At 35.6% G+C, this 20,072-nt stretch overlaps 1 protein-coding gene across 2 annotated transcripts in view; it reads left to right on the top strand.

Annotated features, from left to right (window-relative positions):
• RANBP3L (RAN binding protein 3 like) overlaps nt 1–18,473 on the top strand; it is a 52,688-nt gene extending 34,215 nt beyond the window's left edge. Inside the window, exons 7-14 of one of the 2 annotated variants that reach the window (XM_032135787.2) lie at nt 2,747–2,850; nt 3,934–4,018; nt 7,249–7,351; nt 8,044–8,174; nt 9,522–9,642; nt 11,297–11,439; nt 13,868–14,054; nt 15,662–18,473. In XM_032135787.2, the coding sequence (XP_031991678.1) occupies nt 2,747–2,850; nt 3,934–4,018; nt 7,249–7,351; nt 8,044–8,174; nt 9,522–9,642; nt 11,297–11,439; nt 13,868–14,054; nt 15,662–15,705 (918 nt within the window). In that variant the 3' untranslated portion in view covers nt 15,706–18,473. The remainder of the gene's footprint in view (nt 1–2,746; nt 2,851–3,933; nt 4,019–7,248; nt 7,352–8,043; nt 8,175–9,521; nt 9,643–11,296; nt 11,440–13,867; nt 14,055–15,661) is intronic. The other variant, XM_058430333.1, reaches the window with a different exon arrangement.
• The last annotated feature ends 1,599 nt before the right edge of the window (nt 18,474–20,072 follow it).

Raw genomic sequence — 20,072 nt, 5'->3', positions numbered from 1 at the left:
TCTCTAAAGTTGTAAAGTTGAGTACTGGGTAGTGGAAATCTGGGGGTCTTGTGCCAGAGCAATGGCCCTGTGTGAGAATGGGGACAGCAATGAGGGAGCCAGGGGCCAAAGTCAGTGGTCAAAAAAGAGACAGGGATTTTCTCTACGTCGCCAACTGGTCAACATTACAGTGTATCTTTGCCAGTTTAGGTCCTACCAGGGGTTCATTTCAGACCCATATTCCAGTATAACAGGAGCAGAGAACTCCCTATACAGTGCAATTGGGAGGGTTTGGGAAGCCTCCAGAGACAGATAAGAATTCTAACTTCCAACTATGTAGTGTCTGAATTACTCTTTGTAGGCCTTTCTAAAGAGACAGTAACTTATACAAGCCATGCAGATATGGGTTTGGGGATATACTCAATTGCTGTAGTGCTACCTCTGTCTTTCAGCAGAAGCAGACACAGGAGGAATAGGACTCAAGATAGGTAGGTTGGAATTTGAGAGTTATTCCATCTTAGCCATTTGTTTCCAGCTGAACTACTGAGGATTGGTCACATAGTTTCGCTTTGTTTTGTTTTCTCTGAGTGAATGTAAGGATAGAAACATGGAAGTGTAAAAAAATACCAGATTGGTACTAGTCTTGCCTCTGCTACTATCTTTGTTTATCTAAACAAAGCACCCATTCAACATCTTTTTATATCAGCAAAGTAAGGGACTTGAACTTGGTCAGCACTTACCAATATTTTTATATTCCTAAACCCTTTACTTTGTAAGATATGATTTGGAGAGATCCATTATGAATTTAAAAAATCATTTCATCGTTTATGCATGCTATATAAGTAATTTTTAAGTAAAACATGTCTTCAATTTCAGATAAGTATATTATTGTTTTCACTTAAATATAATGTAATGATTATCACCATGTTACATAATTCCTTACTTTTATTTAAGAAGTGATGTGGCCGGGCATGGTGGCTCACGCTTTTAATCCTAGTACTTCAGGAGGCCAAGATGAGTGGATCTCTTGAGCTAAAACGTTCCAGACAAGCCTAGGCAACATAGTAAACCACTGTCTTTACAAAAAATACAGAAATTAGCTGGGCATGGTGGCATGCGCCTGTAGTCCTAGCTTGAGCCCAGGAAGTGGAGGTTGCAGTGAACCGAGATGGTACCAGCCTGGGTGACACAGCCAGACTGTCTCAAAAAAGAAAAGAAAAAAAAGAAGTGATGCATGGTGTTTAACTTGTTTTAAATTATGTAATAGAAAATATACTATGTTGACTAATTTCTAAAAAGTTATATTGCATTTGATTTTAAAATGGCATGCACTACAAATATAGAGTGAGATTTTAATTACATGTTATGACATCAAAAATACATCAATATTTTTTCTTGGCAGAATTTTTGTAAATATTGCATTGCATATTTTTAAAATAAAATTTATTAATATATTTATTCCATTTTCTTCCTAAATGATCCAAGCATAAGAGAAAATTTCAAGCTATTGTTTATATTTATTTTTGAATAAATTACAAGGTCTAGGGAATAAACCTTATTTCCAGTTACTGAAAAGCCCTACTGTATATGCCCATCATTAAAAAGAAAATTTAATGCCCATCATTAAATTTTCCATTTAATGATCTTTGAAGATCCAGAGACACACTGTGTATAAGATCCTATGTAAGAATTTTGACCAAATGAATGTAATTTAAAGATTTGGTGAAAATTATCTCTAGGTGGATTTTGTAGAACCATTATCTTTATATTTCTTATTATCTTGTATATCAAAATCAGATAAATTATTTTCATCCTATCATTAATCAATGGTTACTTACTATGTATAGATTAAACAATATATGCCTAAATAACTATTTTAACCAACATAGGAGTGAAAACTACCATTTTGGCTGAGAGATACATCATCTGAGTGACTAGGTAATGAGCATGTACTTTGATCTTTGCCAACCATGGCACATGCTCTCTTGATACATATTTGTCAGTTCTCAAACTCCTGTTAAAAAAGGAAAAGTACTCAAAATTATTTTTATTGATTGAAATAAAAATTTAAGTGGAAACATACCCCATCTGGCTTTAAAAGACACGAATGCCCTGAAACATCTTTGCAAATCCCTGGTCGAGGAAGGAAGGTGTCCACAATACATTGTAAATACTAGACCAGATAATTTATAGGGTTCCTTCCAATTCTAAATTTCCTCACTCTTACATTTATATATTAATTCAGGTATTGTGCATACACATATGTACATAAGGCAAAGTAACTGGATAAGTTACTAGTTGAAAATTTCAAGATAAATAGATGAGTGGGGTTTTCTCTCACATTGGGTGACTAGGATGGTGACATTCTTAGGGTGTTTCCCAGGATTAAATAGTCCTGAAAGAGAGCTTTACTAATCCAGAAATGAGAATTAACCCAATTTGACTAAAATGGCAAAAATAACAAAACATAGTGGGATTTCTGAATATTATGATATTCTGGTATTAGATCTCCATTGTATGTGACCTGGGCAAGTTATTTAAGTTCTTTGTGTCAGTTTACTTACCTGTAAAATGTGGACAATAGAAGTACAAAGTGTACAGAGTTGTAAGAAGTAAATGAGATCATACATAAAATGCTTAGGGCAGTACTTAAACATAGTAAGCTTTCAATATATTTAACTATAACTATTGTTTCCTTGTCTTATGGTCCTGTATAAGGTAGTAAGGTAGTGTTTATAAACTTTTTGATGGATTTCTTTACTTTCAGATTTCTGAGGGAAATTCCTATTTGTTAAGTGAAAATTTATCAAGTGCTAGAATTTCAGTCCAGCTGTCTACTAACCAGCACTTTTTAGGTGCAACATCAGTAGGGTAAGTTAATGAGAAAACGGAAGGGTTGTCCTTTCATTCTTGCATTCTTTCATTATTATAACCATTCATGGAAAATAATTTTCTGACCTTGTATGGATAAATTGCCAAGATTCCCATTTGAAATGAGATTTTATAGGAACACAAGTTTAAAATGTTTTTAAAAATATTTCTGATACTTAAATATTATCATATTAATACTGGATTGTCTTCATTGTTTCATTGACTTGGGTGAGAAGTTTTTGAAAATGTATGGCTAAACTTTTATTTAGTTGGGCATAAATCATCTGGTTAGTAGATTAGGCTCTCTTCCTCTCTGGCATTTTTTTCTTTTCTTTTGGCATTATACATTATTTATTGGCATAGGTTATATAAGCAACAAGGAAAGCAGTATAAATCGCAATATTTATTAGTATTTATTAGTATTACTAGTGATGAATAAATGTTTGATCTGAGAGATTAAAACTAGCTGTGGATATAAACTGACTCACATGACTGGGCTCTGTCCAGGTGTGGTAGCAGGTGCCTTCTATGTGCATTGGGGATGCAATGCTGAACCCTGAGCACATCTGTCTACAATGAGAGGGCTTCCAGTCCATGATGAGTTTCTCATCATGAAAAACACTTTTAACATTAAAAAAAAGTTTCTGGGAGGCAAAAAATTTAAGCCAATGCACACTCAATTATAACAGACAGGGTTTCGCTTTTGCCCTGGAGATCTCTGGTTGCTAAAAGCATCAGCCACTTGGGGAAGAGAAGAGTGGAAATTAGATATTAGACAGGGTGTGTTGGAAAAGCAAAAGGGGTTGGGCAGCCCTCCTGGCTGACCACACAGCCAGTGCAGTGATGGGCATGAGGCAGTCAGGACTGGTCTCTGCCAGTGCTGTAATAGCTGGAAACTATTTTGACAATCACCTCTGGATGCCACTATCTGAATTTTTCCTTCATTTTTCATTAAATTCACACTAACAAAAGTGAGCAGTAAATTTGATTTACATAAATCTATTAAATTATCTGATTATTTCAAGATTTAAAATGGCTTTATCCATGTATTTAAAATAGTAAATGCTTATTTCTTTTTCTTAGATGTCAACCAAATGAAGATAAATGTTCCTTTAAAAGCTGCAGTTCCAATTTTGTTTTTGGAGAAAACATGGTAGAAAGAGTTTTGGTAAGATTTTGGTATATGTTTCTATTACTATATACAGAGCTGTCACTTTAAATTTCTAAAGGTAAATTAATTAAAAGTAATATTAAATTGAATTATACTTTTTAACTCCTCAGTTCAAAGTCACGTTTTCTTTCTTTAACTGGAAAGATTCTCCTGGGAAGCATGTCCTAGTTGTTAAAATAATAGAAACCCACGGAGGAAGGGAACTGTGTAATTATAACATTATTACTGATGTGAAATATTAAATAGTTCTTTGACTTGTGTTAAACCAAAAGTACCCAAGGAAATCCCAGAATTATCTGCAATAGTTAGATAAGCTAAGTTGGTAATGATATTTTAATAGTTTGTCAATTTCATCATCTTATAACAAGATGCATTTAAAATTATTTGCCAATTTGGTTTTTTGTTTGTTTGTTTGTTTGTTTGTTTTTTGTTTTTTTTTTGAGACAGAGTCTGGCTCTGTCACCCAGGCCGGAGTGCAGTGGTCCGATCTCTGCTCACTGCAACCTCCGCCTCCTGGGTTCAAGCGATTCTCCTGCCTCAGCCTCCTGAGTAGCTGGGACTACAGGTGCTTGCCACCACGCCTGGCTAATTTTTTTTTAGTAGAGATGGGGTTTCACCATCTTAGCCAGGATGGTCTCGATCTCCTGACCTCGTCATCTGCCCACCTTGGCTTCCCAAAGTGCTGGGATTATAGGCGTGAGCCAATTTGTTCTTATTAGTTAACCACAACGCTACCTTCAAGCTCTTACATCAAAAAGCATTATTATAACTTTCTTTTGCTAGCTTTCAGAGAAAATTCATAGTGCTTTACTTGCCTAGGAGAATATACTTGCCTAGTGAAAACCCCTCACTGTTATTACCATCATCCTTATTTAATGTTCAGCATCCTCTTGCAATGAGGTAACTGCTTCTCTGATCCCCACAGAACTCTGATCTACAGTAGAAAATTTTACAGAAAAGTGAAAGCTGTGGAAGACCATGCCTATGGCTTTATCTGGTCCATCACATCTTCATACCTTTTCCAGCTTTCACTCAAGTCAGGAAAGTGGCTGAGATAGCTCGAACGTGCCTAGCTTGTCTCAGGGATACCAGTTACATGAAGAATCCCAAAGAAGCTGCAGAGATTTAAAAACCCATGTATGGATTTAGATTAATAAAAGAACCAACTCGTTAAGCCAGTTCATTCCAATTTTTTATTTTTATTTTTAAGATGGGGTCTTGCTCTGTCACCTAGGCTGGAGTGCAGTGGCATGATCTCGGCTCACTGCAACCTCTGTCTCCCTGGCTCAAGGGATCCTCCCACCTCAGCCTCCTGAGTAGCTGGGACCACAGGCACATACCACCATACCTGGCTAACTTTTGTATTTTTGGTAGAGACGGAGTTTCACCATGTTGCCAGCTGGCCTCGAATTCCTGAGCTCAAGCGATCCCCCCGCCTCAGCCTCCCAAAGTGCTGGGATTATAGGCATGAGCCACCGCGCCCAAACTCATTCCAAAATTTTTAGGGCTTTCATATGTTAGTCATTTTAAAGGCTTAGCTTATTTAGGAACCCTTCTGTCATTCCCAAAATGAAGGTCAACTCACCAATCCTAGAGCTGTGACCTATGCCTTTGGATGTGAACCAAAACGGACCAGCCTCCATGGCGAATTTACAGGCAGTATATTTAGGCATATTTATTCCATATCATTTATTTCTAAGTTTGACACCAGATCAGCCACAGCGTCTGTAAAATGTCAGACAATGCTTTCCAAACCTCACAGGATCAACTTTACATTCAACTCAATTTACCAAACATGTACTGAGTTCTTATGGTATATAAAGCATTGATCTCAAATTTGGCTGCCTGTTAGAATCATCCTTTTAAGGATTTCCTACGCCTGGCCTCATCCCAGACCAATTCGCTCAGAATGCCTGTGGGTGAGGCCAGGTGTCAAGTGATTCCAATGTAGAGACAGGTTTGAAAACCACCTAAGTAGTTATGCAAGCTAAAGGAGACACTGTGTCCTCAAGGTGCTTACTACCTAATAAGAGCAGACAGAGAGATACCTATACAAATAAACTATAGTCAGGACTACAGGTTTTGTTTGAGAAGGCACTTGTGCACATTTCCTGTGGGCATTTTAAATGCTTAAAGGAACCTCAATTTATAAAGGCTTATAAAGGAACCTGAACTCTCTCTCTTTAAGTTGGTAGTATCTTAAGGATAACACGAATTATAGAGATAATTTGTGTTTGTCCTCTAATCCTGTAAATTTTTGGCCTTGTGATTTGGGGGCCAGGATGCACTCTTGGCTTATTGGCTATGTGTTTTTAGAGTGAGTCATTTAAACTTTCTGTGCCTCGGTTTCTATTTTCTTAAAATGGAAATAATTATACCCATCTCTACCAATTTTAAGGGAATATCTTGATGTCTACTTAAGTAATGTGAAAGAATTTTCAGTTCATAAGGGAAAAAATATAAGCATAAGTTCTTAAGTATCATTGTTCCAGTTCTCTGTGTTTTGCAGAGGGTATACATTATCACAAATGTCATGTCAATTAGTCTTTTTTTGTGCAGGCCTTGATTACAACAGACATACAGAGCCCCAAGTAGCCTTAAAAGCGACTGTTGGCAAAAATTGTCTGGGAGGAAAAGTTAGGATTTTTTCTACAAAGATGTTCTCTGAGACATCTTGTGGGGGTCTCTGGATAACTTTTTTGTTTTTTTCCATAGAATGGATAGCCAGAGTAAATTTCTGAGGATACTGAAATATCTTGGTATATGTTTCTATTACTATATACAGAGCTGTCACTTTAAATTTCTAAAGGTAAATTAATTAAAAGTAATATTAAATTAAATTATACTTTTAAACTCCTGAGTTCAAAGGCATATTTTCTTTCTTTTCTTTCTTTTGTACCTCCTGGGCATCAGTTTAGTCTAGTGAGAGTGTGGAACATCTGTTACCTCCTTTTGTGCCCTCAGACCTTTCCCATTGCCTCCGGGACTAGATCCCACCTGAAGTAGGCTGGTGGTAACTAGATTATGTTTTCTGAGGATTAGAACTAAGGCTTTCTAACAATAGAGACGAGTTCTCTGTTCAGCACACAGAAAGTCCAAAACAAAAACAACCAGCTAGGTTTGCTTGCTGTGTTGAAACAGAAAAACGAAAGTGTCTTATTGCAAACATATAGGGATAAAATTAAAACTTTTATTAAATAAAATAATGCATCTTTTTCCCCACTCAGGGTACTCAAAAACTCACCCAGCCTCAACTTGAAAATGATTCATATGCCAAGGAAAAACCATTCAAATCCACTCCGAAATTTCCTGTCAACTTTTTAAGTTCAAGTAAGAATTCTTTCATTTGTAAAACATTAGATTCACCTAGTTTGTCTCCTGTTTTTTATGTTATTTATTAACATTAATATTTAATATAAGTAAAATTAGTATTTAATATAAGATTTTAAAAACCTATAATCCAGTGTTTCAAATATTTTGGTAAAGATTAAAGCATATAAATATGATTATCTGATATATAAGCTTTACAAATTTTTTGAGTTAATGCTATGGGGGAATCGATAAGGAGATTTTACACGAACTCAAGCAGTTTGAATTTTTGGAATCACTTACTATTAGAAAAAGCCGGGCGCGGTGGCTCACGCCTGTAATCCCAGCACTTTGGGAGGCCGAGGCGGGTGGATCACGAGGTCAGGAGATCGAGATCATCCTGGCTAACACGGTGAACCCCGTCTCTACTAAAAATACAAAAAATTAGCCGGGCGCAGTGGCGGGCGCCTGTAATCCCAGCTACTCGGGAGGCTGAGGCAGGAGAATGGCGTGAACCTGGGAGGCGGAGCTTGCAGTGAGCCGAGATCGCGCCACTGCACTCCAGCCTGGGAGACAGAGCAAAACTCCGTCTCAAAAAAAAAAAAAAAAAAAAGAAAAAGCCAAGTAAATATATGTGGTAAGAGGGGCAACAAAGAACTTTCACAGTAGAGAAAATGGGGACTTTTAAGTGTTTTTTCCACATTTTCTCTTAGGAACAGACTCTATTAAAAATACTTCCCTAATTGAATCAGCTGCTGCATTCTCTTCCCAACCATCAGGAAAATGCTTGCTGGAGAAAATTGATGTTAAAACAGGGGAGGAAACAGAACATAATGTGTTAAAGGTCTGTATATCATGTTTTACTATTTCTGGTAGCGTTTACATACTTGGAATAAAGTTAACATGAGAAGAGACATCTTTAAAAATACAGACAGAAGTATAGTTTTCATGGAGACTAAGTTGCTTAAATAAAAATGTTGGATGCTCTCAAAAATTAAACCAATAATTTATTATCTTCTTGTGTTTGTATGTGTACTTTGCAGGAAAATGGGTTGTTAGGTTTACAACTATTCACATTAGTCCCTTAGAAATAAGACAGCCAAGTATCCTGCTTTAATACTTGCTTTTATAATTAGTGCTATTATTGTGATTAAATAATTCTACTTACACAGGTTTGACAATGTTGATAACTTGATTTCAGTCCAATAAGAATTTTGTTTTCCTTCTAAAAAAGTTTAGAATTTCATATAAAATTTAGCTTCCTTTAAAAAAGTTTAGAATTTCATGTAATTCAAGAATTTCACAGATATACACTACAGTATCACAGGATTTTAATGTTGAATAGTATCACCATCAGCACAAGCACATGAAATGTAATTACTACGACTTTACCCTTTTCCAACAAGGCAGACATTTCCCTTTGCCTTTCTCCATCTGCTTTTCTCTAAACTCTCTCCATTCCTCTCCACTTCCTCTATGATCTACAGACACTTTTAAGTGTGTCTCAAAGCACAACCCTTGGATTAGATTAATTCCAGTCTTATTGAAGTAATTGTTAGGGGTGAGGCTCCGGCATGCTATATTTTTAACAGGCTGTCTAGGTGATTCTTGTACACAGTAGTAATGATTGTAGTAGGGTAACCTGTGGTATCACATCCTACTTCTCCACATTATCATGCTGTCTTTGAAAATTTTGAAGCATGCAAATGGTTCAATGATTCCTTTACTTTCAAATAACATTATATAGCTCAAATAATTAATATAAAAGTTGATGTATATATAGACATAGTGTTAAAAAGTCAGAGAGTATGTATAGCATTCTACCATTGACAGAAAAAAAGAGGGGGAACATTTATATGTATTGGCATGTATGTATGTACAAATATCTCTGGAAGGATAAACAAAATATTTACACCAGTGGTTACTTGTTGCAGGGGTGGAAATTGGTAGATGGGAAATAAAAGCTGGGGGCCCTTTTCACTTTGTATGTCTTTTTACTTTTTGATGTTTGAACTATCTGAAAGTTATATGTTTCTAAATGTTAAATATATTTTAAAAGCTGGTTTATAAATCATTAACAAAGATTATTTCGGTAAAAGACCAGACACATATAAATGTGTCATAACATAGGAAATAACTTACTTTGAAAACATTTTCTATACATTTGACATTTTAAAAAATTGTCATTTAGATCAACTGCAAGCTTTTCATATTCAACAAAACAACACAATCCTGGATTGAAAGGGGCAGAGGAACGTTGAGACTGAATGACACAGCAAGCAGTGACTGTGGAACATTACAGTCAAGACTAAGTAAGGAATCCTTTTGTAAAGCAAGCCATGATTTCTCAGGATTTCTCCTGTGTACCTATAATAATACAGGTACACATCATTTTCTGGAGATGTGCTATAAAATACACCAAAAAATCAGACTGTTGAAAATATTTCTATAGGAGCTTCCCATTTCAAGTAGGCTCTCCTGTTAGACTGCATGGGCGCCAGCTCTGGCTCCAGCAGTGACTACCTAGTGACCTTGACAAGTTTTTTAATCTCTTTCTCTATTCATATCAATTTAAAATGGGAATAACTGTAGTTCATGACTTATTGAGTGACTGAAAGAATTCAATGAGATAAAGCAGGTAAAGCACCTATATTAGAGCCCAGCACACACCTAAATAGTAATCTTACTATTATTTGAAAGAATATGATGCAAATTATTTTGTGAAAAGTTTTTCTAAAAGAAAATACTTGTCCCATAATTTATCCTTGGCATCCCAGACATGGGATGGGGGTCGGGATGAAAGATTAGTCTCTAAGGAAAAAGATTAGTTTCTAAGGTGTGCAGTTATTGAATCCTGCAGGCACAGTGATGTTCAGAAGCTGGAGCCAGTCAAACCTAAAAATACAAGAGAGCTAGCATTCAAAATGACACAATGGGCATTGTTCAGAGGTACAAACTGAAAGAGAGCAGAGGGAGAGATCTGGGCAGGATGAATGGATTTATTGGTCAATTTTGAGAGGTCAAGACTTTGGAGGAGACCACAGGTAGACATTGGATCCAAGAATAAGGTTATTTGTCAAGCTCAAGAAATGGGTAAGAGATATAATTCAGATTAAAAGGATAGAAACAGTGTCTTCAGTTCTGTAACTGGCACATAGATTTCTAAATCACCCAACCAAGTAAGAGTCCCAAGGCAGGTGCAAGTTATTTACTACTCTGGTTTGATTCCACTGCCTGCCAAAGAAAAAAAAGTACCCCCAAACAAAAATAAAAAACAAAAAACAAACCCCAAAAGAAGCTTTCTTTTTATTATGCAGGTAATATACATTCATTGTAAAAAACAGAAAGCATGGATTGAAAAAATTTTTTAAAAAATCACTTAAAGGCCTATCTTCCTGAGATAACACCTATTAACAGAATATATTTTTCTGGCCTTTGTTTTCTGTATATACAGATGTATACATAGATTGTAAAAGTTCTGATTCATGGTGTTTATTTTGCTTTGTAGCCTAATTTTTTCTTTTACATATTGCACCATGATTTTTCCACATCAATAAATTTCTTTTTGCAGTATTCTTAATGAGGTCATAATATTCTCTTGAATGAGTACCCCATAATTTATTTAACTGATTCCATTTTTTGGACACTTAAGGTTTTTGTTTTGGTTTTCTTCATTGTAAACAATTCACGGACAAATATTCTTCAGACCATCAGTTCTTAAAAGGAATTCTAAAATTTTAACCACTTTTAAATATTACAGTAAAAATGTGTAATTTCAGCATTTAAGATAAAAAAGTTCTCCCAACATAATAAATTTGAAAATCAAGTTATAATCTAGTCAAATCACAAGTTAGTATTGAATCTACAGTCTGAAAAACAACTACAAGATTTATTTTGCTTTTGAAAATGGTAAATTCCTTTGTGTCAACTGTTCTGTGGCCTGATGTAGTCACCTTCCTATTTTAGTTATGCGCAATCAAGGCAGTCTAAGGCTGATCCTCAATAGCAAACTCTGGGCCCAAATGAAGATTCAAAGAGCAAACCACAAAAATGTACGAATAACAGCTACTGATTTAGAAGACTATAGCATCAAAGTATTTTTAATTCAGGTAAGTGAGAAATTTCAGTGATAGAAGATTATCCTACTAAATTAATAGATGTCTGCAATTACTAATTTGTTTTTTCATTAGTTATAATAATCTGTACCATTGGCAAAAACTCAGCCATTCATTATGTCTGTTTATAGCATAAGACATAAATTTTATGTGAAATTCAGAAATTAACACCAAAGTCTATGTAATCAATTGGTACACATTCCAAGACATTTGTGTGATACATGCCACCAAATCTCTACCCTTTACTTTACTATTGAAATTTTGTGAACAGTCTTACTGTTACCAAAGTGACTATTGTCAGGAATGGTTCCCAGGAAGAGGTTAGCAGACTTTGAAGCCTAATGCTTATCCTGCAAGCTGAGATTGAAAAAAGCCTTTAGGTCACTGGAAAAGAACCAGTGGGAAATGGAAAAACACAGAGCTAGCAAGTTAAAACAACCAGTCCAACAGCAAATTCCAATTCTGGACATGAGTAAATCTCCAAGGTAACAGGATGGGAGCACAGCTTTAGCTGTTCCTGGCAGAGGAATACTTGACCTCAAATACAAGATCCAGACCAAAGAGGGCTGGCAAGAATAAAGCTTAAAACAAAACAAAACAAAACGAAACCCAAAAACAAAACCACAACCTCCCCCCGCAAAAACTGGATTTCCCCATGGACTGACTGGAGAAGACTGATTACCCAAGTTCAGGCAGAAGGTGGCAATACAAATAAATTGGCTTCCATGTAGTAATATGGAAAAAAAACCTGGCAGGTGCCTGTGATGAAAAACCAAAGTTTATTAGCTACCAGTAAGTGTACTGTTAGGTGTAAATGATATTGAGCATTAAAATGTTCTGGTAAGATGATGTACAAACCCCGTTTACCATTTAAGGTATTAACACTCTTGCCAGTCTTCTGGGCCAGATTCCCCCTTGGTTTTAGGTGGGTAAAGTAGCATGCCAGAGACCGAGCCTGTTAACCATGACTAGATTCCATCCTCAGAGATGGTCACTATTAACATTTTGGTCTTATATTTTAGTATATACATGCAATTGTGTGTAAGTATATACATACGTACATATATGTAGCATAGTGTACATACTGTATAACCTTCGGGAAAGCTACTTAGCCTTTTTTTTGAGACGGAGTCTCGCTCTGTCGCCCAGGCTGGAGTGCAGTGGCGCGATCTCGGCTCACTGCAAGCTCCGCCTCCTGGGTTCACGCCATTCTCCTGCCTCAGCCTCTCGGAGTAGCTGGGACTACAGGCGCCCGCCACCACGCCCGGCTAATTTTTTTTGTATTTTTAGTAGAGACGGGGTTTCACCGTGGTCTCGATCTCCTGACCTCGTGATCCGCCCGCCTCGGCCTCCCAAAGTGCTGGGATTACAAGCTTGAGCCACCGCGCCCAGCCTTAGCCTTCTTTAAACTGATTTTATTTATCTGCAAAATGATGGTAACAATAGTACATTTTATTTATACATTTTATTATTGGCTTTAGAAAAGCTGCTGAGATTAAATAGCTAATATGACTGAAATACACGTTATTTTACTTATCAATGTTAATGAGTGTCTTCATGACATCAGTTTTTTTCTTCAAAAATTGTTTTAGTGGGTGAAATAATTCTATTCTATTATGGACCATAATTTATTCCATTAATCCCACTAATGCGAATGACAAAACCTGGGATTCAACTTTCAGCCAATTTGCTGACTAGCAACTCAGACAAGTCATTTTACCCTTCTGAGCCATAATTTCCTCATTCATAAAGGGAAGAGGGAAACAAGCATATATTTAATACCTGTGCTGCCTATATTTTGCTAATATAAACGAAATTAATAATGCACCCACAGTTTTACTGAAGGAATTGAAAAAAAGAATATTTTAACAGTAAATGTTATACCAACTTTATTGTTACCATTATTTTTATATTTTCATATGAATAACAACCATTAAAATAGCACAGAAAAATACTGAAAAGCAAGAACTTCTGCTGTATTTATGGTACAATACCATAGACTGCTCTAATGAGCTCAGCATATCCACAAAGCTATGTAGTTTGGAGGAATGTCCAAGCAAAGTGATGGACAGGAAATGGAAGTCTTTTTTCTCTGCAAGCCTACAATTTTCTATAGGGTAAAATAGTGAAAGAGGGATGGTCTTAACTAATTTAAATTCAAATAGAAATTTTATATAACAAAATTTCACTTTCTCAATTTAAAATGTATACATTGGGATTGCTTATAAAAGTATACATTTTAGGATGCAATTTGGTTCAAGATTGTCTTTTTACTGCTTAATTTTTAGGGTTGTTAGCACCTATGTACACTGTAGATTTATGCCATGTAATTCCTTCCTTATTAGTAGTGAAAGATTAAAAATCTGTAAAATGTAGCTAACATATTAATGATTTTCTTAACAATTTAATGTTCCTCATGCAGGCCAGTGCCAAAGATACAGCATATTTGTATGCAGCAATACATCATCGTCTTGTTGCACTTCAAAGCTTCAATAAGCAGAAAGATGTCAATCAAGCTGAAAGCCTGTCAGAAACAGCCCAACAATCGAACTGCGAAAGCTGTGATGAGAATGAGGATGATTTCATCCAAGTCACTAAAAATGGATCAGGTAAATAGCTTTTGTTTTGTTAGTTCAGAGGTTTAAAAAAGAATTCTTAAGCACGATCCTAATATACTAGGTAGATTTTTTAACAAGTGGAACTGCTCTGTTTAAAGTTGGTGGTGGCTAGAGCCTTAGTTGTTTGGATCTGAGGAGTGGGTTTGAAAATCACTGTCTTCTATAAGTGGTCTTCATTTTATCAAGTCAGCTTCATGGTGATGCCTATGTCATTTGCTTATAAACTGCATAAAAAACTATTACATTGCTACCCTGAAATTAACCCTTCATTTTTATTTCTCTTCACTTATTCTCATTTTATTATTGGCTATACTAGGAAGAATTATAAATACATATAATGAGCCCACTTGGTAAACTTGGCTTGATACCCTGAGAATTCTGTTTATTCCATTTTTAGAATTTGACTGCTTGTAAGAATAACTAGATTGTACAAATACTGTTTTCAAGGACCTATTTTGTCTAGGGGAAAAAGTACTATTTCTTTTATTTTATCAGGATTCACAAATAAAGTAAGGTTGAGGTGGAACCAGTGATAAACAGATTGTTAGGTTTTAGTGCTTATCTTGATATGTGGATTTAAAACTAACATTCATACTTCTCTTTGGAGAAAAACAGTGTCAAACATAGTAAGCTCAACTTTGTTATATAGATGCAATTATTCCAATAAAGTCATCCAAGCGTTTTCACTAACAGTTTCACTTAGTCCTGAATTCTGTTTTACAGAGGACTGAGTAATACAATTACAATGATAGTGTGGTAACAAGCATTTTTTTTCAACTCTTAATCATTTTGAAATATTAAAGCTGCTTTAATCATACATAATTTAAGAATCTATCAAAGAACGTGCATAACTGGATGAAATATCTTCCTTTGCTTAATATTAAAGCTATAATCAAAAGGAAAAATACACAAAACATGCAGCTCAGTATTATAACCTGCTTGACCCAGTGATTCAGAGAACTAAGTGGATATGATTTTTCTTGCTACTTTAAGCAAATCTATTAAACAAATGGTTTATTAGTCTTTAAAAAATATAAAATAAAAAAATTATCTTTTATTTTATAATAATGTTTACACTGCCAACAATAAAATGGGGTCTATCAGAGAACTAGTTGGTACACATTAACAATGTCAATTTGAAATAAGGATTAAATAGCAAATTCTCTCACGAACTAATGACACGTGCTTATGATATCTATATTCTGTTATATTCCATTTTAGGAAAGGGGTGCTATGTAACTATCTTAATAAAAAACAATGAAAATAAGGCAAAGCAAATGTCAATCGTATGAACCCCCTTTCCCCTGCCATTTTTTCCCGTTTTCACTTAGTATCTTCTCCAGGAGGCAGTAAAAACAAATGCTAAAATGTTATGGAAGCAATAAAAGGTCTAATTTTTTGCACTTTGTTGCTTAGAAATTATCTAAAAGAGGCATGATTAAAATTTCAGCAACATCTCTAAATGTTACTTGTAAAAATGTATATTCTGTAGTTTTTATTTCATCACCAATATTCATTAATATTCATGTTTAGTTGCATTCAATATTAAAAATCTACCCTAATATTGCATAATAAAACATTTTAAATCTATATCACAGATCCTTCTAGGTGGACTCACAGACAGTCGGTTGCCTGTTCATGAATACTACCTACTATAAACATGACATCTACAAAAAGAGGGGTCACCCTACTGAAAATACTAAACCACCCTAACTAATGAGAAGATTCTATTCATTCCTTGAAGAGTTTTTATAGAAAAGTTTAAGAAATGTAATTTGTTGCAATTAACATTTTTATGTTTTACATTTTACATTTTGATTATTGTGCAGAAACTGACAGAATTTAAAAAAATGGACTTAAAAATTTATCATTTTTGAAGAAGTTTATTTAGAATAGGATTTTATAACTAATTTGGACTCTTCATCACATTGATGGATATAATACTTAGAATTATTAATTGCTAGATTTGATAAATACCTAACAAAATGTTTATTTTTTTCAGTCATACATGACCATAAAACAAATCTTTTACTAAATTTCCAGAGTCATTTCTTTGAAAAATAGTATAATTGCATAATAACATTTCACTAAATCCTGTTTATCTTCTGGAAAATGTATATTTTAATTTAGCTTTTGGATTTCCTAACATGATAAGCTTATATATTCATGGTATGAATTCCTTTAAAAAGAGCATCTGCTCTTGGACTTGTATCTGTTGCATCTTGTCAATGTTTGACTCATGGTCAGCATCCAATAGCTGTTAAATGAATAAATAAAATATAATACATTACCCATGTATCAAAAAGCACATATAAGAAAGCCAAATATGTTAACTTGTTCTACTTTATTTATGTAATTATATTTTCATTAATATCTTAGTAGGTGGGGCTGTATAGAGAGAAAAACAAATGTATCATATATAGCCAAATGAATCTTTTTCTTAAATGCTATTATTATCGTAGGCTACAGTAACTTCAACAATTTTGCAATAGAGTTTTGATCCTCTTCTTTGAGATTTGTTTCAGAGACACCTCATGGATCACACAAGAAAATCAGTCTCAGTACTTATAGCCCTGTTTCATTTTTCAATTCAGTTTTATCACACCATGGCTTCGAAGTGACTTTTGATTGTGACCCCTAAACAATTCTCTGATTAGGGGATAAAAATTCGTAATTCCAAGATGTTTCTGAAAATGTTCTGAACAATGACAACATATTTGGAATGAGGGCATAATTTCACTAAGTGATACTTCGAAGAACAATATTCATTTGGATATGTGAACACACATTTTCAAAAGTTATATTACTGTATTACCATACCTGTTATAAAATAATAAAAATATATAAGTATTTATTAAGTCAAACTTCAGCTAGTGCCTGAAAGTTTAGCATATGAAAGTTAAATTAACTTTTAGATTATGATTATGACAATTGTTCAACATTTTGTCCTTCCTTATAACTGAGAAAGCATAACTCAACATAAGTTAACCACTAAGAGAGGCCCATTCATTCTTCCAGTGATTCTAGAAGAAATATGGCACATAATATCCTTTACTTCTAAATAAAAGAGTCAATGACTCAGAAAATAAAGAGGAAAAATAAAGTTAATGTGAGAGAGATGAAGAAAAGATAGGAAAAAAGAGATTTAGCATGAAAGAAAGAACAAAAAGAATGGACAACAGAAATACTCTTTTTTAAAATCAAGAAGAGTGACTGATGCAGAACACACTCAGCAGAAAATTTTCATTAGAAACATAACACAGAGAGATATTTGGAGAAGATAATAAAGCACTGGTTCTCTTTTATTGTAAGATCTCAGCTGATGTGGGAACATTGTGATTGCACTATAAATTGCTAACGTGAAGAAGAGAATAACTTTATTTATTTATTTTGTTTGTTTTTTAGACAGAGTCTCGCTCTGTCACCCAGGTTGGAGTGCAGTGGCATGTCTCAGCTCACTTCAACCTCCCCCTCCCGGGTTCAAGGGATTCTCATGCCTCACTCAGCCTCCTGAGTAGCTGGGATTACAGGCGCCCGCCATCATACCTGGCTAATTTTTGTATTTTTAATAGAGACGGGGTTTCACCATGTTGGCTAGGCTGGTCTTGAACTCCTGATCTCAAGTGATACACTTTGCCTCAGCCTCCCAAAGTGTTGGGATTACAGGCGTGAGCCACCGCACCTGGTCATCTTTATCTTTTTGACATGTTGATCCTTGTCCCCACACTAAGGTAGAGATAAAGCAATTATCTTCTCAATGCTTGAAATATTTTAGGTTAAATTCATTCTATGATTTTCTTTAGATTTCTCCGCATATATCAATGGAAAAAATTAACTACCTTAATTTCTGATTATACAGAAATGCCAGTGCAACAAAACCAAATGTAGGGTTAGAATATCAGGAAAGCAAAGAGAGAAGTGAAAATTCCCAGATTATGAAATGGAAAAGAAGAACAGAAACATGATATTTAGCTCACAACTCTTTCAACCCACTTTCTATACACTCCATTATTCTTTCTTAGAATTCTTACACAAACATTTAGTATAATTTTGGAGGAATAGTAGAAACATTTTATAGTTTTTCCTTGTCCTGTATCTTCATCTAGCCTTCTTCTTTTCAGCTTTCCTATGTCCTTTGTTCCCCTTTTATAAGGAGAGATCGGTTGTACAATAACATCCATTTTCATAAGTTATTTAGGTAAATTATTTTGAAGTATACATTTTGGATTTCCAAAGCAGCTGTTTTTAATTAAAATTTAATTAACTATCTAATTTATGTCATTACATATCTTTTGTTAAGACAACCTTAACTTTCTTCTCTTTTAGTAAGATTTTACCCAACTGTTTACCCTAATTATAGACAATTAAAATGTTCTCTCTGAAAAAAATATTATTTTCCATCCATTACTGCCAAAACAAGGAAACCTTTTTCACCAGGAGAATACATCCTATACAGCAGTGGTAACCAACCTTTTTGGCATCAGGGACTGGTTTTGTGGAAGACAATTTTTCCACAGGCTAGGGGGTAGGTAGGGTGGGGGTGGTTTTGGGATGAAGCTGTTCCACCTCAGATCATCAGGCATTAGAATCTCATACGGAGCGTGCAACCTAGGTGCCTTGCATGAGCAGTTCACAGTAGGGTTTGCATCCTATGAGAATCTAATGCTGCCTCTGATCTGACAGCAGGCAGAGCTCAGGCAGTAACGTAAATTATGGGAAGCAGCTGTAACAGATGAAGCTTCACCCCTTTGCCTGCCGCTCCCCTCCTGCTGTGTGGTCTGGTTCCTAATAGGCCAGGGACCGATACTGGTCCACAGCTCGGGGGTTGCAGACCCCTGCTAGACAGGTCTTAGAGTATTTGAATGTCATAAAAAGAGGTATATATGTCTTTCATAGAGTCAGAATGTACATGAAGTGGGGGTGGCAAGGGTTCTGGGGGTTGGGAAGGATACATTTTAAGACCTCTGTAAATCTTCAAATTGTGAATATCACAGTGATACACAATTTTCCCCATAAAATGTTGAGAACAGTTAAGCTTGCTTGAGATATGGCTATCACATGGTTGGCTAGACTCATTTACTAGAAAAGCACACCAGCCTCACCATAGATGGAGTTTGAGTTTAAAACTCAAAAATCCATGAATGCCAGCAGTTTTGTTTGGGAGGGTGAGGTCGGCAGATTGCCTGAGCCCAGGAGTTCAGGACCAGCCTGGGGAACATTGCACAATACCCCATTTCTACAAAAATTTCAAAAAATTAGCACGGTGGCTGGGTGTGGTGGCTCACGCCTGTAATCCCAGCACTTTGGGAGGCCGAGGCAGGCAGATCACGAGGTCAGGAGTTCTCAGGACCAGCCTGGCCAAGATGGTGAAACCCCATCTCTACTAAAAATACAAAAATCAGCTGGGCGTGGTGGCACGCACCTGTAATCCCAGCTACTTGGGAGGCTGAGGCAGAGAATTGCTTAAACTGGGAGGTGGAGGTTGCAGTGAGTCGAGATCATGCCACTACACTCCAGCCGGGGTGACAGAGTGAGACTCCATCTCAAAAAAAAATTAAAAAAAATTAGCAGGGCATGGTGACACATATCTGTAGTCCCAACCACCTGGGAGGCTGAGGTAGGAGGATCGCCTGAGCCTGGGAGGTTGCAGCTGTGTGAGCCATGCAGTGCAGTGCCACTGCATTCCAGCCTAGGTGACAGAGTAAGACCCTGTCTCAGAAAACAAACAAACAAAAAAGATATTTGTAAACCATGGCACTGGAAGGAAGAATTATTGAAATGATTAGCCAATGTTTAGCCTAATCAAGACTTGACATGGGTAAGTTTTCTAACAGAGTATTACCAAGATTTCTTAATTTCTACCAATCTAGTGGATATAAAATATTATTTCACAATGACATTATTTGTATTTCTCTAATTTCTAATAAGGTTATCTTTTCAGGTATTTATTCACTGTTTGTGTTTCTTCTGAAAAATTCCTGCTCACGCCTGGGCGTGGTGGGTCACGCC

The sequence above is a fragment of the Hylobates moloch genome, unplaced genomic scaffold (genome assembly GCF_009828535.3).
Source record: "Hylobates moloch isolate HMO894 unplaced genomic scaffold, HMol_V3 SCAFFOLD_17, whole genome shotgun sequence".
Classification (NCBI taxonomy): Eukaryota; Metazoa; Chordata; class Mammalia; order Primates; family Hylobatidae; genus Hylobates; species Hylobates moloch.
Note: the sequence above shows the minus strand (reverse complement) of the source record. Positions and strands in the feature narration are given on the sequence as shown.